Source organism: Haliotis rufescens, unplaced genomic scaffold (assembly GCF_023055435.1).
Source record: "Haliotis rufescens isolate VD_foot unplaced genomic scaffold, xgHalRufe1.0.p SCAF_4, whole genome shotgun sequence".
NCBI classification, from domain to species: Eukaryota; Metazoa; Mollusca; class Gastropoda; order Lepetellida; family Haliotidae; genus Haliotis; species Haliotis rufescens.
Genome location: NW_025964112.1, coordinates 50503142 through 50526199, shown reverse-complemented (window position 1 = coordinate 50526199; position 23058 = coordinate 50503142). Strand labels below are relative to the sequence as shown.

Below are 23058 nucleotides of genomic sequence, written 5' to 3'. Positions count from 1 at the left end.
GATCTAAATTCCATTTGATCCGACACAAGTGTCATTATAAATACAGCACATTCCATCAGTCATGGATTTGTCATGAGTACAGCCGGGAGCCTCTCGTGGCAGCTGTTGCTTTCGTGCGCCATGTTGGTCGTCGCAACCTCCAGGCTTCTATTCTGCTGCAAATGTGACCGAGCTTATTCCCTGAAACGCGTCTAACGCCAACAGGTGGCGTCGATCGCGTGTTGACTAGGTGGATGAATATCTTTATTCACAGCGCAGCGGCTCATCGACTGAAGGAGGGTTCACTCGCCCAGGCACAGGATACAAGGTAAGGTTGTTTGAGGGGGCTTTTACTCGTGTTTTTTGTGGAAAAAGGGCATTTTCAGCTTACATGTTAGGGATTTCATGTAGAATGTATCTTACATTATACCCCTGTAACCAATGCTGCCATTTATCATCTCAGAAGAAGCTGATGTGCGTTGTTGGTTTGGTCTCATTTGTCAATAACTTGATTGATCGTCAGCTTGGGGTTTGCTGGGCGCAAAGGACTGTTGGGATATCATTCGTCTACAGACCAGCATTAACACAGTTGACACACATATACAAGAATATACGTATAAGCGCTTAGCACCCACCTAGCCGAGGCAGTTAAAATAATACTTATAAATTGCCAGGCAAAAGAAAGTATACATTTGAAAATTGGATTTGACATAAAAATAATAAACGTTATCAAAACGTTATAAGGCTGAAAAAATCGCCTAAACACTGCAAACGTAAGTCCAAAACAGAACTTTGATATCTGTATTAAATACATCACCATCGAATAAGCATTTGTGTTTGTCCATTTTAGCCGGAACAAACATGGGTGTAAACTTTCTTTTACCCGTCAGTACGAGTATGTATCCCAGAGACTCAGTTCAAATACTTACGGGTCAGGGAAATAACAGGAGACACTTATTGTTCAGAAATGGAGAGCCATTTGTGATGAGTCATCAAGGAACATGGAAATCTGAATCAATGTAGCACAGCATCTTCAGATAAATGACGTAACAATGACTATGAATCACTGTAGCACAGTATCTTCAGATAAATGACGTAACAATGACTATGAATCACTGTAGCACAGTATCTTCAGATAAATGACGTAACAATGACTATGAATCACTGTAGCACAGCATCTTCAGATAAATGACGTAACAATGACTATGAATCATTGTAGCACAACATCGTCAAATAAATGACGTAACAATGACTATGAATCACTGTAGCACAACATCTTCAAATTAATGACGTAACAATGAATGTGAATCACTGAAGCACAACATATTCAAATAAATGACGTAACAATGACTATCCCAATAAAAAGCGATACTCCTTTGAAAGGATATTTGCAAGGCACCACAGGATAAACATGAAGATCTTTTACCTCATCTCCCAAAGAGCAATGGAGCATTGTATTTTGATGAGGACAAGCTCTGAAATACTACAGTACACACAAAATCACGTACAAGAAGCACACTACACTGCCGGCCAAAAGACAGTATACACCCATGTTTGATGGTGTCTGGAAATGAAACAAAGAAATGGTTATTCGATGGTGATTTATTTTAACCGGGTATCATAGGCGATACTGTATGCATCATATCAACGAGTATCCCACAACAGGCGACTGTTTTCAACTCTATAACGTTTGTAATTATTTTGTCATATCTAATTTTCGAGTGTATAGTTTGTTTTGTCCGGAGAGTTGGGTTTATTTATATATTCAACAACATTACACACTGGTCTCTGTTTGTTCTACTCATCATCTAAAATTATATTAAGATAATAGTTTGAACACAAATGTAATAATAGGTATATAATTTGTCTTCAACACTATGTTACGCTATATGATCAAGTAAACAATAATATGTTTCGTTTATACAACAAAACAAAGTATATTTTTAACAAGTTTAGCTTTTGAAGATGACGATCAATTCCGTATTTGGTTTCTGGAAATCTGACAGCAACACTTAAATTTTCATATTACAATTGTTTGTATATACACCTCGGAACCTTTAAGCCATAGAAGGAAACTTAGTGAGGCAACAACAAACACATTATATATTCGGATATTTCAAGTATTTTCAAGTATAACACGGACAATATTTCTTTATTTTATAGGCCAAACAGTGAGATATTGTCTTTGACACATGGTAATATCTCATAAAAAGGGTGAATGCGAGAAATGTGATGTTTTGATGGGGGCTTTTTCATCCGAAGCCACGGGGAAGCTTTTTTTTATTTCTTTGTATCTTGCACATACCTAAATATTAACTGTTCATGATCAGAAAACCTCCAACAAAATGTTGTTTTCTTTCTAACGATGCAAAGAATTAGAATTTGTATTCGACTATATACAGTACTATTATTAAACTTGCCTTTGCAAATATGAAATTCCCTATTTTGACTTGTACCATATGTTCCCGTGTTTATTGTTCTGGTGAAGAATTGACTTGCATGTGCATGTGTTTGTGACGGTTGACGTTTGGGCAGGATTCGCTCACCTTTTCGCAAACACCTGGTATCATCACTAGTTAATAGTGACTCATAAACACATGTCCTTGATAAGTCGGAATCGTACAAGGAACTCTGCTTCGAGTTTCCTAAAGCGTTTTGTCGCTTTTATTTATTATGATTATAATGATGATGCAGGCTATGTCCTCAGGTTGTAACAACACATGTACAGCTCTTACATTTGCAATCAACAAAGCCGTTGGGGTATTACGTTATCTGTCTGTTTCATCTCGTCAACTGTGTAATTATGCAAACTATGACAGGTGACACCGTGGCAACCAGGAGTATTGATATGTTCACGATACGGCTTGTCCTCATACGTCAAGGTCGGCCTATAACACATAGGAAGTAAACACTCCCACGTTGATACGGGGACGCCATTATTAACACAGGATGTTGGAATATTACATGCCTCAGCGGAAAACAACAAATAAACAACATTACATGCAAACACCTCAGCGTTTAGTAATCTGAAAATGTTTCTGACCCGATGAGAATTGATCTTCAGCAATCCATGCTTGTTGTAAGAGGCGACTATGCTTGTCGTAAAAGGCGACTAACGGGATCGGGTGGACAGGCTCGCTGACATGTTTGATGCACGTCATCGTATCCCAATTGAGAATATAGTTGCTCATGATGTCAATCACTGCATTTTCTGGTCCAGACCCCATTATTTGCAGACTGCCGTCATAAAGCTGGAATATTGCTGAGTGCGGCGGTTTATGTTTCTGTGCCTGCGTGTAAGCGTGCATACATGGCGGCGTGTATGCGTTCATGAGTGCGTGCGTGTATGCGCGCGCGCGTGCGTGCGTGCGTGCGTGTGTGTGTATGTATGTGTCTGTGTGTGTCTGTAAGTGTGTCTGTGTGTAGGGGAGATTTTGTACATAACCAGAATAGTTATTATTTCAGCTTCAGATGTAAAACCTGATAATTTTTATTTAAAGCTTTGAGCCTGATTATTTATAAGAAAAACATCCCAGGCATTATCTTTTTATCTCATAGGTCTGAAACATAATTATTTTTTTTTAGGAAAAACATACTTTATTCGATAAAATCCCTCAGTCCCTTACCCGTATTGCTCTCTCATTGTTGCACCAGTACTATTTACATGTGTTAACTGACACAAGGTGCTTATGTCTCCAACCAACGAGTCTTTATTGCAACATTTAGATAAAGCTGTGGCATAATGTTGTTGAATCCGAATTTAACAGTATACCGAGCCATTATCTCCGTAGGTGCTGATATCGCCTAACAGTTTTACAAACGAAGCAAATGATGCCTATTCACTTGTATCTAAAGCTGTTGCCATACGATGAGTCAGAAACAGATGAGCATATATCCTGAACGTAGATAAACCACAGCGCTTGGCGCAAACGGTTCTGCTGATAATACTTATATAGCGCTCGAAACTGCGTTTTATAACAACAGGGTAAAATATTTATACGTATTATGCATTGAACATGTATGTGGAGCTGGTAAACGGCCAGTGTCATTTTACGGTCCATCCCAGAGTGAGTGAGTGAGTGAGTTGGATATAACGCCGCTTTACTGACTGATAGTATTAACGTTACATCACGTAGTGTCAGCTAGATCCTATCACAAATCAATGGGCGTTATCTGGCATTCAGCAGTTAGTAGCCAGACAGCGGCTATCAGTACAACAGCGGGGACACGGGTGGTCCAATCGTCTAAGGCGCCGCAATTACCTGTGCAGAGTTGCGTCCCTTGGGCACGCCAGAAACCTATGATTGTGGGTTCGAACACATGTTCGCCCCGATTATATTTCTAGGTTTGTCAGCACTATACCCGTGCTCGTGGCTTTCACCAACGTCTGAGACCTGCATCACTTCTGTCTATCCTCCCACATTAAACTGACTCGTCGTAACTGGAATACTTTTCACAGCAGCGTTAAACCTAACTCTCTCACTCACGCTATGCAAAACAAGCCCTTGCAAAGCAATTGTGTGTCATATTAAGGATTGTCCGCGTCACTGCTTGCGTTCGATTTCAAAACCATGGACGACCCAGATGAACAAGTTCCCCTTCGCTGACCAATGTTAGCAATGTTCACCCATATACGTCCTACCTAGGTTGACCTAAGTCGCCCATACCTACTGAATCCATGGGGTGTGGTACTCTGGTCAGCAGCCTCCAAGTGACGCCATCATTACAGTTAATTTGTTTCATTAATTGATTCAATCCTGAATAAAAGCATGAGAATGAATATAATTAACTAGGTATTGACAGTATATATTTATTCTGATATGCGCCAGGAAAATTTAATTTTTGATTGTTGACAGAAATACTTACGAACCAATAATGCAACACTGATGAGAAGTTTTTATTTCTTTTTGGTGTTTTACGCTTCAGCAGAAAATGTACAACGGCAGCTTTGTCTGGCAATGAAACTCTAACCTCTGATAGTTGTGTTATGGCAATACATATGACCGTTATTTCTCCTTCTGGCGGCCATTACTATGTCTAAGGTTGCATTTTATACGTTTTTGGGGGGTACCCAGATTGTATCGGGCGTAAATGGCAAGATAGCAGTGACAATTCCATACATATATGGATCAGTGAAAATCAGTGATGACACCAGGTGTTCGCGAAAAGGATAAGCAGGTCCTTCAGCACGCAGGTACTGTATGTCTATATAACATCTAAGGACACAACAGTCGATACGGGTGCCTGGTTGCACTACACGTCCTTGTAACTCAGTTGACCTCCTGTCGTCTTGTTAAAGATTGTCCGCGTCACCGTGTGTTTGTGTTCCAGGACAGAGCATTACATCATGTGCGGGAAGCCAGGATGGGTGGTGTTCTTCCTGACGCTCCTCACCACCTTGGTCCTCATCATCACCGTGCTGCTGGGGGTGGCGGCACAACCCTCCCACCACTTCAACTGTAAGTAGCAATAGCACCCCCTTAGCATTCCGAGACAGACCAGGTTCTAATTTCATTAGTTTGAGTGAGTGAGTGAGTGAGTGAGTGAGTGAGTGAGTGAGTGAGTGAGTGAGTGAGTGAGTGAGTATGGTTTTACGCCGCATTTAGCAATATTCCAGCAATATCATGGCGGGGGACACCAGAAATGGGCTTCACACATTTTACCCATGTCGGGAATCGAACCCGGGTCTTCGGTGTGACGAGCGAACGCTTTAACCACTAGGCTACCCGACCACCCCTCTTTAGCTTGACGTAAGATGCGATGTACATGTGGATTGGTTGTATAATGAGGCGAGAATGGTTTTGAAGAAATAATGTCGAATTTCGATTTTAGAGGATAAGCTGATGTACAACCAGTTGTCCGGTACGTTTTGACTTGTGGTGGGTGGTCATGGTTTAAGCCCGCTCTGAACGATCACGGCCCTTGGTATAGCATTTGCCACACATCCCTCCCAATGATGCACTAATTTATTGTTTGAAATAATTTAATCACATATGCTTTGTGGGTTTGTCAAGAGAACTTAATGTTCTTATTAAAGCTATATGAAAGCATATGCAGATTGAAGACTTTGAGCACTTTCGTAAAATCAGTTAGGACAGTTTGGTGCTGATAACTCGAGGAATGTGATCAAGGTGAATGGGGATTCGCACCCACGACCACCAGACCCTGGATAAACTTAGGGACGCAACTCTACACAACAACTTTGAGTGCTTAAAACAACATGCACATATGTATATAAAGGAAGGGTAATCTTTTGATGAAACACTCTCACTCACTCGTCGACATAGTATATGCATGAAGCCTGGACCATTGCTGAAATAGGCTTAAAACCTAGTTACTCTGAAACACACAGAATATATTCAACTTACAAACTGAGCAAGCCTGCGCCATAACGTGAAGGTGTATATTATACTACTCAAAAGAAGTTAAAGAACACCCGATGTCATGGCAGTTATTGCAACACACAACCTTCTTAACTTGTTTTAGGTGCTATATGTCCAGAATATCCGAATGTCAGATACAGATAATACATACCCCTAACACAAATACAGACAACCCAAAGAACAAAACAAAAGTCAGTGAGAGTGTTGACAATGTGACCTGACATCGATAATCAGGTCCTTCTTACACCATGGTATTGTATCGATCTCCTCTTAACGTCCCTGGTAACACCTGTACCCTCACGAGACTCCGTCACAGCCGGCGAAGTAGAGAAATACATCATCCATACCATAGGTTAACAGCGAACTAGTGGCGTGTGATCAAAAACCATATTGATGAGAGTTCTAGTTATTTTATTTGAATATTAAACGAAAAGAAATATTGCCATTAGTGTAATAAGCATAACGTTATTATGAAGAGAATACTGTTTTATAAATTATATTTTGTAATGGAGTTATGGAAGGATTTAGTTATCTAAACATATCAAATCGATGTTTCACTCAAGTAACACTTTATAGTGGAACTTCTTTCAGCATGCCTGTTTGACATAACGGCTTTCAGTAAGAGAACGCCCATTTAATATTTTTTAATAAATAATATGTTAAAGAAAAAACTGAAAAACAGTCATTCGTTTTCAAGTTTTATACACACGAACAACATGTAAGATCAAAGAGAACATACATAATATATAAAACGTTTGTCTTAACTTGTCCAAAAAAAGACGTATCTCAGTAATTACATAAAACGTTTCGTTTATCCGACGAAACAAATTCCATTGGGCGTAAAAGGTAATGTGGCGATGACAAATAAATGAATGGATCACTGAAGTGATGACACCAGGTGTTCCGGAAAAAGGAAAGCATGTCCAACCCAAATATCCTCTTCTTTTCTTTTTGATAAAATTATTTTAAAGTAACACGACTAAGCAAATATATAACTCCAACATATTCTTTGTTGCAGTGGCGCCAGGTCTGTTCAATCGAGGGATTGCCAATGTCTCAGACACATATCACCTCGACATGTCGCCAGTAGACGGAACCTTTGCTTTGTGGGGTGTCATCTTTATATGGCAAATATGTTGGGTCATCTACTCCCTTACCGCGTTATGTCGTAAAACAGGAGACGGACGCGTTTACGACAGCCCAATTCTACTTCCGTCCGCGTTCTACGTCTCCTTCATCGTAAGCCTATGTCTGACGATGGGATGGTTGTTCCTCTGGGATCGCCTGTTCCTCTCTCTTTCCCTGGTCGTGATGTTATTCGTCTCAACATTCCTTTACATATCACTAGCTCTCTCCTACAACGCCTTGGAACGCCATATGCCACTTCTTTATGTTCAAGAAAGGAAAATCGACATCTGGTGTATCCGAATCCTGGTTCAAAATGGTATCGCCTTGTACGCCACGTGGACCACCATCGAATCCTTGCTTATTCTGGCAGTCGTTATGACGTATACATCTGTACCGGTAGTAGCGGAGGAGACGTCATCGACGGTCAGTCTGTCAATCCTTGCCGCATTTATGCTGGTTTATGCTCTGACTGATTTTTTTGCTTTCGACAGATTCAGCCGATTCACTGTTACACCATACGTGGTGTTAATTGTCGCCTTCAGTGGTATGTTCGCTAACAATGCTGACACGTACAAAATGAACTCTATCTTCATCGTGGCTCTCTTGGCAACATCGGCTGTGGTCGCCCTCACCAAGATCTTCTTCATCTGTCTCAGACAGATAACCAAACAGTCGGATTCCGCCGAAACCACTGAGTTCCTCAGGGAACTGGACGAATCAAGACATCTTTTGAAATAAAAGAGCGAAAAACAACATGGGAAAATCCCCGATAATGAATGAGTGAGTTGATTTCAACGCCGTTTTCTTACAGTATTCCAGTTACATCACGGCGTGTCATCTTAATGTGGAAGGAAAGCCCGAAGTGATACAGGTCTCAGACATTTACCACTTTGGTGAAATCCACGAGCACGGGTATAGTGCTGTCAAACGTAGAAACATAATCGGGGGGAACCTGAATTTGAACCCACAATCATAGTGTTTGGGCGAGATCAAGGGACGCAACTCTGCACAGCAAATTGCGGCGCCTTAGACGATTGGATTGCAAGTACCTTTCAACAAACAAGTACCTTATCATCACTATGGACATTCAAGTGTGTTTCTGTACGACAGTTAGCAGGGAGAGCCTTCTAAGCAGATTTAGTCCATGAATAACCAATTATGTTGCGTGCACTTTTAACTAGGTTGTCTCTGGTTATATTCCTAAAGCAATTAGTCATTGAATTCAGAAACATTATGTTTTGTGCTCGGGGAAGGATGACCGACCATTAATAGGAAGGCTAGGGACAGTTGTTAAAGCAGTATTTTATTTTATCTTCTATTTTACCCCCTCTTTTAGGAGGTGTAAAACCTGAGGTAAGAATCGTGTTTCCAGGACATGTCTTAGGCCACTGAATATCAAATGGTTCGTCACTTATTGCCATATGATATTTGTCATAGTGACATCTTGTCCACGGTGCACTAACATTGATGTTCTGGTCAGCTTAGAATATATGAAAGTTGCACCCATGTTTGTTTGATGGTGGCTAAGAATGAAACAAACAAGACATGGTTATTGGATGGTGAGGTATTTGATGCGAAGGTTATAGGCGATATGACATGCATCATGAGCATTACGGAAAAGTCGACTCTTTACAGCCTTGTTTGTTTGTTGTTGAACGCCGCACTCAGCAATATTCCAGCTAAATTACGGCGGTCTGTAAACAATCGAGTCTGGACCAGACAATCCAGCGATTGACATCTTGAGCATCGGGGGTGGTCGGGTAGCCTAGTGGTTGAAGCGTTCGCTCGTCACGCCAAAGAACGGGCTCGATTTCTGACATGGGTACAATGTGTGAAGCCCATTTCTGGTGTTCCCCGGCGTGATATTGCTGGAATATTGCTAAAACGGCGTAAAACCATACTCACTCACTCATGAGCATCGATCTACGCAACTTGGTGACATGCATCAGCCAAGTCAGCGAGCCTGACCACCCGACATCGTTAGTCGCCTCTTGCGGTAAGCATAGTCGCCTTTTACGGCAAGCATGGGTTGCAGAAGACCTCGTCTAACCTGGATGACCCCGGGTCTCACCCTAGTGACGTTTGTAAATTGTTGGTCAAATCCAGTATCCAAGTACTAGTATATACTTATTTTTGCTGCGCGGTTCATGACTGTGCGCATGTGTTCTCGTATAAACACGTGTATGTGCATGTTATACCAACACAGCACCCAAGCCTTAGGAGCAGGCGATGACACCGGTTTATCCACACAAGCAACTATCCAGCACAGCTGTCACGTAAACGGACAAATGAAACAACAGCATGCATGTAAATGAAGTAATCCCACACGGTCGTTTTAACAGATCTGTCACTCCAACAAGACAATATAGATTATTCAAGATAACAGCATGCTGTCCCGACAATATGTAAATCAGCTGGGACCAATCGTTGCCATCTACGGACAGATGTGTTGTATTTAGCGTGTCTGTTCATTGTTCTTAGTTTGAAACCTATGTTACCACTGTACGCATTATTTAAGTGTATACTTCAAATTTACTGTGCCAGTTTTATCTTGGTTGTGGACATGGATCACAATAATATAATTATTATTAGTCATCAGTATCACTTGTTTGGTATATTCAATTAAGATTATGGTCACGCCTTCCAACGATAAACAGAAATGTGTATGTTATTTGTTTATTTTGCACACAAAAATAACAACTAGCAGAAACAGGAGTAGATTTTGCATTCTAAACTGTTCGCTCTGCCGAGACCGAGTCAACAATGTATTTAGAATACGATAATAAGCAAGCCAGCTGTTGTCTACTTTCAAATACTCTGCGTTATACTGTTATACACTGGAATACCAAAGTATTTAATCAGAGACAAACATTCCGACAACTGTAGCATGTACACCTGCTACCAGTACTTGTTGCCATGGAAACGATGCACATGTAATTGTGGATTAGACGCTTCGGAATGAGCGTATCTGTATTCATTTAACGTAATAACACGTACACCGCATGTACATTTTGTATAGCCGTGTCTCTGCAAGTGTAATACGTATTTGTTTTAAGTTGATGTCAATATGTGACTTATATTTACGCATTCTTCAGAACCGTACTAATGTTTATGTAATATTTACAAACCTGTGATTAAAATGTGGGGCTGTAGTGTGTGTCGTTAGATTTATGCCATCACCGTATATTGACATACAATGAAAACGCATAGGCAACTAACTAACTAACTACCGGTTTAAGCAGTAAATATTAACTCGCAAAGAATGATGACAGTGTGACACAATGTTGTTGTGTTTGATTACCTCATGCCTAAAAATACAGAACAACTTAATTAGATTTTTATGACTATTTTGCCAAATATTACCAAAAAATCGACTATGCGTTTTCAAAGTGTTTCAGTATAGCTGTAGTCCTGTATATATTCGTACTATTGTGAAACCGCACTATGGATACACGCACTTATCGCCAAACTGCATATGGCCGTAGAATCAAGACTGTACTCAAGGGAAACCTCATCCCCTCGTCGCCGTAGTGTATTTATTCAGCATTAATTATGTTGTGCTTTATACGAGTACCTAGATGTAATATTTTAACCATATACTTTATGTGGCATGCGTGTACAAATTAAAAGGAAACACTGGATTAAAGAATTACATATATCATGTTCTGTTTTGTTCCTTTTTTTTCAATTCACATTTCCTTTCTTCTGAATCTGGAACTGGGAAAATATTTGTATACCAAGCAGAAAGCACCGAATCTCTGGCGCCCGCTTTCGTTTTGAATGCCATGATGCACCTGTAGCACATGTTTTGAGGTACACTGTGGTACAACCGAGCATTCTACGAGTATTTCAAAGAGTGTCCTACTGACTTGCCTTGGCATGTGTTTATGACAGGGGCCATCTGTGGGGCAGGATAAGCTCACCTTTTCGCGAACAAACGATATCATCACTTTTTAATTGTGATTCATGAACGGATGCATGTTCAATGTGATGACGGGAGTTTTTTTCGCTTTAATTTAATTTTCATTTAGATGTTGAAAAATTGTAAGACAGTAGAATCTCGAATCTTGACTCGGTCTTGTTTGTCGCCCCTTACGACAAGCTCAGTCGTTCTTTACGCCAAGCATGTGTTGCTGAATGTATGATAATATGAATATTACTTCTATTGTAATCTGTTATTGTAGTAGCGGTAGTTGTCGGGGTGGTAAACACAACAAACGGCTACAGGGTGTGAGCTGATGGCTGTTTATTCTCTTAGAAGAGAATGGTGAATAAATACGGCCTGCAACAATGTATAAATAATAATACATACTGCATACAAGACATAGAACATTGACATTGATATAATATACATAATGGCCTTACATCTAAGGGACATTCAAATAGCAAGAAACCAATGTTACTCATGTAGGAAGTAACCTGTACAATGATATATATATTATATCTGCTTATGACTCTGTGATCAGTTTAAACTAAACATAAACCATGTCTACTGTCATAACACTAGACAAGTACAATACTACATGATAATTACAAAGATATACGTCAGCATATATATAGATACATACATTTATACATTCATGAGTAACACATAAACAATACATACCAGACTGGTGAAACCTGTGCCGTGTCACCAAAGCTTCTAAGATAGTGCCAGTTACATCTGCATTGACAAAGTATAAACTAATGCAGATACTATTTACACTATAATTATACACAACACATAAGTAAAATAGGTATTTAAAATAAGGATTGATCAAATTACTTAAATAATGCACTTTCACACATACGCATACATTCTTATACACAATTAACACAATTACCTTAATGTGATATGAGGTAAAGAATTACTACAGTTTATTTATGGTTTAGTTTTATTTAGTTAATGTTCAAGTTAAGATGATAATAGCCTAGGATATATTAGCTATTTATCAATTAAAGAAACTGCTTTATAATACTTTATCATATAAAATAATCATGATCAGAATACACTAACTGTATTCAATACACAACCTGATTAGCAATAAACCAAGCACAACTTATTTCTAACTTTAAGAATTAGAAATACACAAATACATATAAGGTATCACACAAGAAATAAACTATGTACTTAATTCAAATATGAAATAGAATGTGTATAAAACTATAGCTAAAATAGAATTAAAACCTAACTTGTATGTACAAAATATTACTCTGCCACATTATTGTGGCCTGACTTTATGGTCTGTGATTGTAATCTGTTTTTCAGGCCTGTACTTGTGGTCCATGCGTGGTTGTTATGTGTAATTGTAGCCTGTCCTTGTGATATGTGATTGTAATCTGTTATCTGATATTATATGTTAAGGTGCTCAAAGGATTTGATGCTCTTCGCGAGGTAAGGCCTCTTTTGTGACAGTAGACATCCTGATTTTGATCAGATCGTCATCACTTGTCGCCGCCATTTGTTTGAAGCAAATGCAAATGATACGGGAGGTGGAATCTGATTGGTCAATGGGAGGGACATAGAAGGGACATAACTCGTAATAGCGACTGGTGGCTCTACGATCGAGCCGCGAAATTCCAGCCTTGTTCGGAAAGGGTGGAAACGACGTTTTTAGTCATAGCTGGAATATTGACGAGTGCGGCGTTCAACAACAAACAAACAAAACATGGAAGAACGGCCATTGCAACCACAGTTCAGTTCTAACACCGACATCAAGTGTTGTAATCTCCACAAGAACATATTGCGAGGGGCATTGTTTTACTTTCTACATTTAATTGTTTTGATAGATAGGACTTCGTTTGTTTCCAGGTTGCCACCATAAAATTAAAGGTCGAGATGGCGAAAGCGCGAGAAAGAGATTATGCTCCATACAATAGTGTATAATTTCCCATCACATAATACATAATTATTTACAAAATCAAAGTAAATTGTCCCGCAGTACTGGTTGTCTTCAGATATCACCAGTCAAAAAGAGCACTGCTGACGTATGACACAACCATCCCTGTGTAGCTAAATGGTGTTAACAAGTACACACAGTGCAGCAAATTAAACTATTTTCATACAATGCATATACAAAATACATGCCTTTGACGTTGGACAGATCGATCAGGAATTAAGGTTTTATATTTGGATGAAAAATTCAGTTGTGTACAATGGCGTATGTACTATCTCAGGCTCATCCAGCAAAGGCAACGTTCTCTGTACACCAGCAGCACCGCTAATTCTTCTAGTTCGTGTTCATGCAGTTGACAGTGCACTTTTGTTGTCTGTATGGACATTATAAAAATACGTCCTTTTTTAAACCTACGTGTTTTGTATGTGTGTTATAAACGCTGCAATATCCCAGGTGTATGGTGAAAATATTTGAGTGTGGACAAGACATTCTAGTGATTGATATTATGAGCAACGATGACACGCTATTAGGTCACTTGATCTGAGGGTTAAACCGCTTTGAACGGCGCTTCAGATTTTAATATATTATGGCGAAACCACGGGAGGGTTTATGGACGACGGGCTAGTGATCCAAATCAAGGAGATTCGGAGATTTGAACCATTGAACATCGGATCCTGGATGACAAAGAGACGCAAATCTTGGCCATAGGTACTAGCAGGTTGGATATAAACGTATGTCATTCACAGTGAAAGCATGACACACGTGAACAATATAACGATTCAATGTTTAGAAAAAAATGTTTATTGAAATGATATGTGAAATATATACAATAATGATATGACAACGTTAGAGTGGCTGGATACTACCGTCAAACTAAGACGCTTATTTTACCAGCCACGAACATCCACTGTTACAGTGACCTGCCCAAAGTGATGCATGTCCTCGACGCGAACCACTTTGGTGGAACCCACAAGCACTGGTATAGTGCCGACAAAGCTAAAAACATAATCAAGGCGAAACGGGATTCGAACCCATAATGCCTAATGGGATCAACTTTTCACAACGAATTGCTACGCCTTAGACGACTGAGGCACCCGGGTACGACTTTAAAATATGAATCTCGGCGATATCTAAACCACCCATTTAAGGAAATAGACTTCATGACATCTGGTTCTCTCTCTGCCGTCGTAAACAGATGTGAACCTGCAGGCGGGATAGACCACGTTGTTGTGTGTCCAGAATATCCTGTAGCCGAGGTTGTACAAGTCACGGAGGACGTTCAGCCGGGCAATGTACCTGGACCTTTCCTCTTTACCAAATACGTGGAACTCCAACGACAACTGCTTGACTCCTTCGAGGCCGTTGGAGTTGAACGCGTGTCTCAGAGATTCCCATTCAGAGTCTTCGATGTCAATCTTCATGTAGTCGATTACTCCCTGGAAATGTAAGCATGAGTTTATTTACTGCCAATAACTTTATCAATCAGTTAATAAGACGTGAGTGTGGTTTCGTACGGCTTTTAACATTAGCTGAATCACGATAGAGAACACTGGGAGTCTGTCTTGCACATGTGATGAGTGAGTGAACAAGTGAGTAAAGTGTATTATCACAGCGTGTCAATTTGATGCAGGACGAAAGCCTGAAATAATTCAGGTCTTGGACGTTAACACTTTTGTGAAACCCAGGAACACGGATATGGTGCTGACAAACCAAGAAAAAAATCACCAGGTGAATTGAGATTCGATCGCACAATAATAAGCTTCTGACGTGCTGAAGAGCCATACACGACTGGGTTTCTGCATTTTAATACAAATATACTATTAAAAAAAAGAAACGCATTACCCGTATTTGCTGAGAAAATGTTGTATATTCAAACATGAATAACTTGGTAGGAAATGAACTTGAGTACATGACATTTTACATCCGTTTAGGAGAGATCAATGTCTATACAATGATGTCAATAACTTGAGGTAAGGCATTCACAATATTCCTTAAACGTGAATGGAGTATCAATATCTGTTGTGCCCACCACGTGCACGAATAACAGTTCTCAAACGCCTTGTCATGGACTGGATGAGACGCTGGATTACGGCCTGGGGAATCCTCCGCTACTACTCCTGCAGAAATGCAGCTAGTGCCTGGACAGTTTGGGGTTGATGTTGACGCTGACGGAGACGGCGATCAAGTTCATCCCACAGGTGCTCTATTGGGTTAAGATCCGGGGAACGGGACGGCCAGGGGAGCACGTTGACATTGTTAGCAGCGAGAAAGGTCATTGTGACACGTGCCGTTTTGGGCCGGGCGTTGTCCTGCTGGAAAATCTCACGTTGGACGTCACTGACTGGCAGGAGGTGTGGTATCAGGATGGTGTCTCTGTAGCGTACAACCGTCAGGTTTCCCTGGACGTGGACAAGATCGGTACGATCAGTGTAGGATATTTCCGCCCACATCATCACACTCCCTCCACCAAATCTGTCCACTTGACGCACGCAGTTAGGGGCATAACGTTCATGAACATGTCTGTAGACCCGGTTCCTACCATCACGTCTCTGCAATAGGAATCTGGACTCATCGCTAAACCAAATGCGTCGCCAGTTGCGAAGGTTCCAGGCAGTCACGTTGTTACACCAACGGAGACGATGAGCACGATGGTGAGGACGTAGCACGTTCCCGACGTAGGGTCTCCTGGCTCTCAGTCCATGTTCTCTCAGCCTGTTCCGTACAGTCTGGCCTGATGTCCTCCTAAGTCCTGGCACCCTGGCTGCAGTGCTCACACCCGTAGCAGTACGGTCACGCAAATGGAGGACCCGGATGTAGCGATCCTGGGCTGGTGTGGTGACTCTAGGTCTTCCTGTACGGGGACGGTCATTTGTTGTGCCTGTTTCGTTGTAGCGAGCTGCAAGCCGTGATATTGTGCTTTGGCTAACATTCAGACGTCGGGCAACAGAAGATTGGGACTCTCCAGCCTGCAGTCTTCCAATGGCGATGTCTTGTGGCAGCGTCAAGACGTGGCATGTTCATTTGGCTTAGAAACACCTTCTGAACGAATGCCTATTTCCGAAAGCAAGCTTGCTTTTTATTGCCAAACACTGCATGCTTTTCCTGCCCAATTTCAACGTGCAAGATGCCACTTGTTGCATTGTGGCTATGCATTTCTTACTCATTCTCAAAAAATCAAAAACATTTTCAAGCAAAATCGATTTGTTGCAAACGGAAGTGTGTCAATTGATGCTCTTACCAATATTGATACATATTTTGACGATGATATGAATACAATAGGTATTATTTTCGTTTTGACATATCAGTAACACCTATGCGTTTCTTTTTTGGATAGTATATGTCATTTTGATAACATAAACATGTGTATTTCGCCAAAGTCCGTGGCATTTTATATTATTTTATACACACACACACACACACACACACACACATATATATATATATATATTTATATATATATATATATATATATATATATATATATATATATATATATATATATATATATATATGGTAAACTGTTTGATTTGTGCATATGCTCCGATTATTTGTGTGTCACTTCGGACTTTTTCTCCCACATTTATCAGACACGTGCGTGTGTAATACCTCTCAAGTGGTTCAGGGTCAGCATTGGTAGCTTGCAATGTATTTTGGTCATAAGAGGGGACTTAATGGATCGGGGTGTCAGGCTCGGTGACTAGGTTCATTACGTGTCATCGTACCCCGACAGTGTGGATAGCTGCTCTCAATATCAATCACTGGATTTTCTGACCCAGATTCACATGCCACTGTCTTTTAGCACAAATATGACTGAGTGCTGTGTTAAACAAACAAAACAAACCAAAGAAAACGACCCGTGAAGATTCCGGGGTAGAATAGGTCTTCAGCAACCCATGCTTGCTGTAAAAGGTGACTATGCTTGTCGTAAAAGGCGACTAATTGGATCGGGTGGTCAGGGTCGCTGACTTGGTTGATGCATGTCATCGATCCCAATTGCGTGGGTCGATGTTCATGATAATAATCACTGGATTGTCTGGTCCAGACTCGATTATTTACAGACCGCCGTCATATAGCTGGAATATTGCTGAGTGCGGAGTTAAACAACAAACCAACCAACCAACCAAAGAAAACCCGTATAATTCTTACATCAGCATGTTTGAGATCTAGTCTGATGGAGACCATCGTCTTCATTGGCCACTGCATCTTCCCTTTACCATCACGGTCCGACAAACCAAGGTTGTGGAAGTGGACACGCCTGCCTCTCAGATGGTCTTGTTGCTTCATGCTATATCACAAAAGAAACATGTTGATTACTTGTTGTAATATTGTAATATTGGCATCCTGGTCCTTACACATTAAATATATTGTATGCATTACTGAATTTAAGAGAAGGAATTTATTACAGCAATATATCACTCCGTGTGTGAGAGGAGCCTGTCGTGTCTGGTTCGAACCTGGAGCAGGTGAACCACACACACTACAGCTTGTGTAGCAATAGATGACGCTTCACTGTACCTAAGCCCTCCGATATATATACAAAAACATGCGAGTGTGAGTATGAATTTACGCCGCCTTCAGCAATGTTACGGTGGGGGACACTGAATTGGGCTTCACACATTGTACATATGTGGGGAATCGAACCCGGGTTTTCGGCGTAACGAGCGAACGCTTTAACCACTAGGTTATCCCAACTCCCCTATCTATAAACATCACATCTAGAGCTATCATTACTTGTAGATATACATCCCTGAACAAACACACCAACAGTAGTGTGTATGTCTCAGAGTGTTGTGTATCTCGCGTTACCAAACCCTGAACAGAGGTGAAAATGTTACAGTTTTCTGTGATGGGAGTCGGGCACTTACCTTGGATCAAAAGCGTGCACTTCACAACCGAAGGTGCTAGCGACGTCGTCGTCAAAGCTGAAGTCGTTGTCAATGCTGAAATATTTAATTTAAAAAGAAATATATATAACAATACAGTTTTGTCCAAATATACTTGATGCTCAATCCTTACGATTTTCGGTCACTGGTAGTCAATGTGAAGTTTGTTACTGATGAAAATGTATTGGTATTTTATCAGAATTACAAAATACGTGTGTAGTACTGACCCGAATGAGTAGACGATGCAGTTGTCTTTCTTTGGCTTATAATGTCCATCCAGACAGACGTCCCAGCCGCCGGCTTGAATGTTGCCCATCCTAATCTTGTCTCGGCACAACACTTGGATGTTGGTCAGAAAACTGAAATACAGCACAACACGTGAATATTGTTTAGTTAACTGAAATGCACCACAGCACTGAAATACGACACAACACATGGAGGTTGGTTAGAAAACTGAAATACGGCATAACACGTTGGTACTGGTTAGACAACTGAAATACAGCACAACACGTGAATATTGTTTAGGTAACTGAAATGCGTCACAGCACTGAAATACGACACAACACGTGCACGTTGGTTAGAAAACTGAAATACGACACAACACTTGGATGTTGGTCAGAAAACTGAAATACGACACAACACGTGAATATTGTTTAAGTAACTGAAATGCGTCACAGCACTGATATACGACACAACACGTGCACGTTGGTTAGATAACTGAAATACGACGCAACATGTGGAGATTGGTTAGAAAACTGGAATACGACACAACTCGTGGAGGTTGGTTAGACAACTGTAATACGGCACAACACGTGGGTACTGGTTAGACAACTGAAATACAGCACAACACGTGAATATTGTTCAGTTAACTTAAATACAATAACAAGAGCACCTTGGTTAGAAAACTGAAATACGGCAAAACACGTGCATATTGTTAAATTAGTTATAACACAAAATACATACTCGTTATAAAGAGTTGCCAGTTGTTTGTTGGTCATGACCTGGAGCTTGTCGTCCATGGGGATGGGATGGGCGGCCTCAGCGTCATCCGTCACCACTGGTGACCCGACGGACGGCTTCTTCGTTGTCACAACCTGACAACAGAAATGAAACAGTCATTGTAAGATCATGATCAACTCGTTCAAAATGTACATTCCACAAACACTGTACACATATTCCAAAAGAAGAAGAAGCGAAAATGGGTCAAGAGGTTTCCATGCCAAACAGAAACAACAACATTATTGGAAAAATGTTATGTCACAAAAAACTATCCACAAGACTGTATGACAAGTGGGGTGACTTCAATTTGCCAATCGTCAACTTTCCCTTTATATATATGTCGACACTATTCCAACTTCTCCAGCCTTTGGTGTCTACATTTCATAACCTTTGTGGTACAACCGAGCATGCACTTTCTACGATTTCAGCGATGTTTAAGGGTTACATGAAATTTGTGGAACCCAGGCGAGAAACCCTGCACGTTTCCTGTTTCATTCCTTCTCGGCCTTCGGTCTCAGAGGGTAGTTTGCACATTGAATACACATGAGTTTCGCTAAATATCCTGTGCATGACGATACACGTGAGCAGAAGGGGAATTCCCTCGACTGCAATATTGGGATTCCCCGACATTCCGTAATAGTCCGCTTCAGTGGGCGTGGCTTAATTTTTACATTCATTTGGAAATGAATGAAATAGCACGCGACCAATCAGAATACAGGAATTACAACGAAACTTTCTTAATTTGGTAGTGAGTCAAGACACATGCTCATGATATTGTCGGAATCAAACAATGGATTCTGTTTTTAGCAGAATTTTTATGATTATATTTTGTCGTTCTTATTCACTCACCTGAGCATTGGACTTGAGTCCACTCCTGACTTGTAGATCCAGAACCATTGGCTGCTGCGGTGTGGTCCTGGTTGCAATATATAGCAGTACTGCGGATACTGTGAAGGCAGCAAGTATGGAATAATAGTGCGTCATATTCATCCTTATACCTGCAAAACGCTCATGCATCGGGAGACGAACGTTTCAGGTGAGCTCTATCCAGAGGCCAAGAGCTGTAAAAGAAAGTGTGAAATGGTTCGTTAAAGCTCTGCAGTTCTGCATGCGACGGATCCCTGAACCATAACCAAGTCAGATCTCGTGGTGAAGGATATGGCCCCGCACACCACGACACTACCGCCACCGAATTGTCGAAATTCACGTACACAATGTGGGGCAGAACACTCATTTCGACTATGATAAACACGTTGGCTTCCATATCGCCGGTGAGGAAGAAATCACACTCGCAAGCGTCGCTGTCGTTGGATTTGTTGCAAAACAGGGACGATAACTGGGTCGGATTCCAGCCTCGCGAAGATGGTTCCTAACAGTCTCGGCATTTTCGAACTTGAAAAATGTTGACAATTGAATGACAAATTATTGGTTTATGCTTGCCTTTTTATAGCCACTACCGGGAGGTAAGAATGACATAACTTGCCCGTGCATTTTGCTTTACTGCTTTTTAACAAATGTGAAAACGATGCCGTTTAAGACATTGCAAATCGACTGCGTTTTGAAGCACCGTTTGTCGAATATCAGGCCACCAACATTTTCCAATTATTATAACATATATCCAATTTATATACCGGATTTTTTTGTGTAATCAGGTTCAATGAACTACATACTACCTGTTCGTTTTTTTTTTTTTGAAGAGTGTACACACAGACAGACAGTCAGACAGACAGACACGGTGGGTCAACTCACAAGAAGGTAGCTCACTTGAATTCTTAAAAAGACTTCGTGTATGTTATGGCCTTGTTCTGTTGATCGGGACTGGACACTCACCTTAACTGACTTTTGTGTTGTGACCAGCGTTTTTATATGGTCATCGGGTATAATAGCGTCCCATAAGCGTACATGGCCCCGGGGGGCGCGGCCGAGCACACATCAGGTAAACCCCACAGGCATTAGACGTTGATAAGGTGTCGCAATTACAGATTAAGAATCGAAGATGCTGAGATATCGAATAGATTGGTTATCACCGCAACTGATAGCAATCGCTTATTCACGATTAGGATAGAGTTGTCATGAGTTGAACCCTCTTGGAACAGATCTGTTTTTTATGCCATATGAAGTGGGTTTTTTTTACCTTTGTACAATGTATTTCACATAACGTCTGTGACTATGGGTATAAGGCAGCACTGCCGATCGGATCGAAGATCTATGTCAATGAGTATTTTATAGTCACTCATTCTTATAAAAGCAGTTTACTTTATCCAAAATACAGTTCATACTACTTCAGGCACTTAAGTCGCTTTGGGATTCAGTAGATATTCTGTACAGCTATTTACTAAACTGTTCATCCATCGTAGATATCATTCATTAGAAATAAAAAGTATATGATCTGTTTTTGTTCGGATAGGATTTCTTCTATTAATTAAGATTTAAATCACAAAGAGGGCACTTTTATGGAAGACGTCCTGAGGAATTTACTAAATACGTCTTTTGTTCAACTTTATGCACAATGCCTTCCCATTCTTTGAACTTCACATGGTGTTTCCACGCCTCCTTTTATCACTGGCTCCTACGTTAATGGATTGGGTTGTCAGACGCAGTGACCCGATTCATACATCGGGTGAAGACGTACCCCGACTGCGTGGATGGTTCTTATTATCGCAATCACTGGATTGTCTGGTCAAGACTCGATTGTTTGCAGGCCCCGTCATATGGCAGGACAACTGCTGTGCGGCATCAGGCAACAAACACTACTATAATAATAATAATAATAATAATAATAATACTTCCGCCCTATTACTTGTCTGAATACACAATACAAAATATTTACAGGGTGTCTTACAGATATTGTGTTATCATACTGCGCAACCAATGATATTATGTACATGGAGCAGAAAGGAGCCAGAAAGGGATGTTGGGGTTGTTGGGATCAACTACTAGTTCAGAAAATGACACTTGAAGAGGCTAAAACTTACCACCGCAGCCTCTCAATGTGTTGGATAGACTACAGAAAAGCTTATGATTCTGTACCTCACGAATGGATTTTGAGGTCACTGGAATGTATTGACCTCCCCGAGCGGCTACTTGTTTTACTTAAGTCTTTAATGAATTGCTGGTCAACTCAACTTGAGATGTATTCGCAGGGGCAGGTGGTGACTTCGGAACCCCTTTCTATTAGAAGAGGAATATTTCAGGGCGATTCTTTCAGTCCTTTGCTTTTCTGTTTGTCACAGCAAAGAGGAAGGTTATTATCACCCGGCGCCTCCTTAGCACAGATCTCCAACACCCCTTACTCACCTCCTTTACATGGATGGCCTTGAACTTATTGCCAATGGAGGATCTACACTCAAAAATCAGATTCTGCTTGTCGAGTCCCTTTCTAATGATATCGGCATGTCCTTTGGACTCGACAAATGCAACATTTCTCATTTGAAACGTGGCAAGGTAGAAGAGGGAAGATCAGTCATTTTACTTCGGGGAGGAGTTATTGACCATCTCGTGGAAGGTCAGGCCTATACCTAGGGATGTAGATTAGGGACAAACTCCAGAATGCCCATAACAAGGACAAACTTCGGGCAGAGTACAATGTAGACTTACGAAAAATCTGGTGTTCAGAGCTGAACGCTCGCAACAAAGTCGAAGGCACAAATACTTATGCTGTCCCCGTCCTTTCGTATTCTTTTGGTGTTATTGATTGGACGAAATAAGAAATTCAGGGTACTGACACCCTCACACGGAGAATCATGTCAGACTATAAATATCACCACCCTTGCTCTTCCCTCAGTTGCTTATAGTTACCAATTATGATGG

General features: G+C 40.8%; 2 protein-coding genes and 1 long non-coding RNA gene across 3 annotated transcripts; 1 reads left to right on the top strand and 2 right to left on the bottom strand.

Annotated features, from left to right (window-relative positions):
- Positions 1 to 122: 122 nt before the first annotated feature.
- LOC124151041 lies at positions 123 to 9248 on the top strand. The gene is made up of 3 exons (XM_046523298.2): positions 123 to 307; positions 5311 to 5438; positions 7381 to 9248. Exons 1-3 carry the CDS (start codon positions 234 to 236, stop codon positions 8226 to 8228), a joined length of 1050 nt encoding a protein of 349 aa, XP_046379254.2. The 5' UTR covers positions 123 to 233; the 3' UTR covers positions 8229 to 9248.
- A 2471-nt stretch (positions 9249 to 11719) lies between these two features.
- On the bottom strand, positions 11720 to 12484 carry LOC125372414. The gene is made up of 2 exons (XR_007218119.1): positions 12097 to 12484; positions 11720 to 11772 (listed from the first exon to the last, which is right to left on the bottom strand). It is a non-coding gene; the product is annotated as an uncharacterized LOC125372414 (long non-coding RNA).
- Positions 12485 to 14161: 1677 nt separating this feature from the next.
- LOC124151042 (probable methyltransferase-like protein 24) lies at positions 14162 to 21065 on the bottom strand. Its single transcript, XM_048382283.1, has 7 exons — positions 20998 to 21065; positions 20098 to 20309; positions 19213 to 19343; positions 18477 to 18608; positions 18232 to 18306; positions 17513 to 17651; positions 14162 to 14802 (listed from the first exon to the last, which is right to left on the bottom strand). Exons 2-7 carry the CDS (start codon positions 20263 to 20265, stop codon positions 14497 to 14499), a joined length of 951 nt encoding a protein of 316 aa, XP_048238240.1. The 5' UTR covers positions 20266 to 20309; positions 20998 to 21065; the 3' UTR covers positions 14162 to 14496.
- Between the last annotated feature and the right edge of the window lie 1993 nt (positions 21066 to 23058).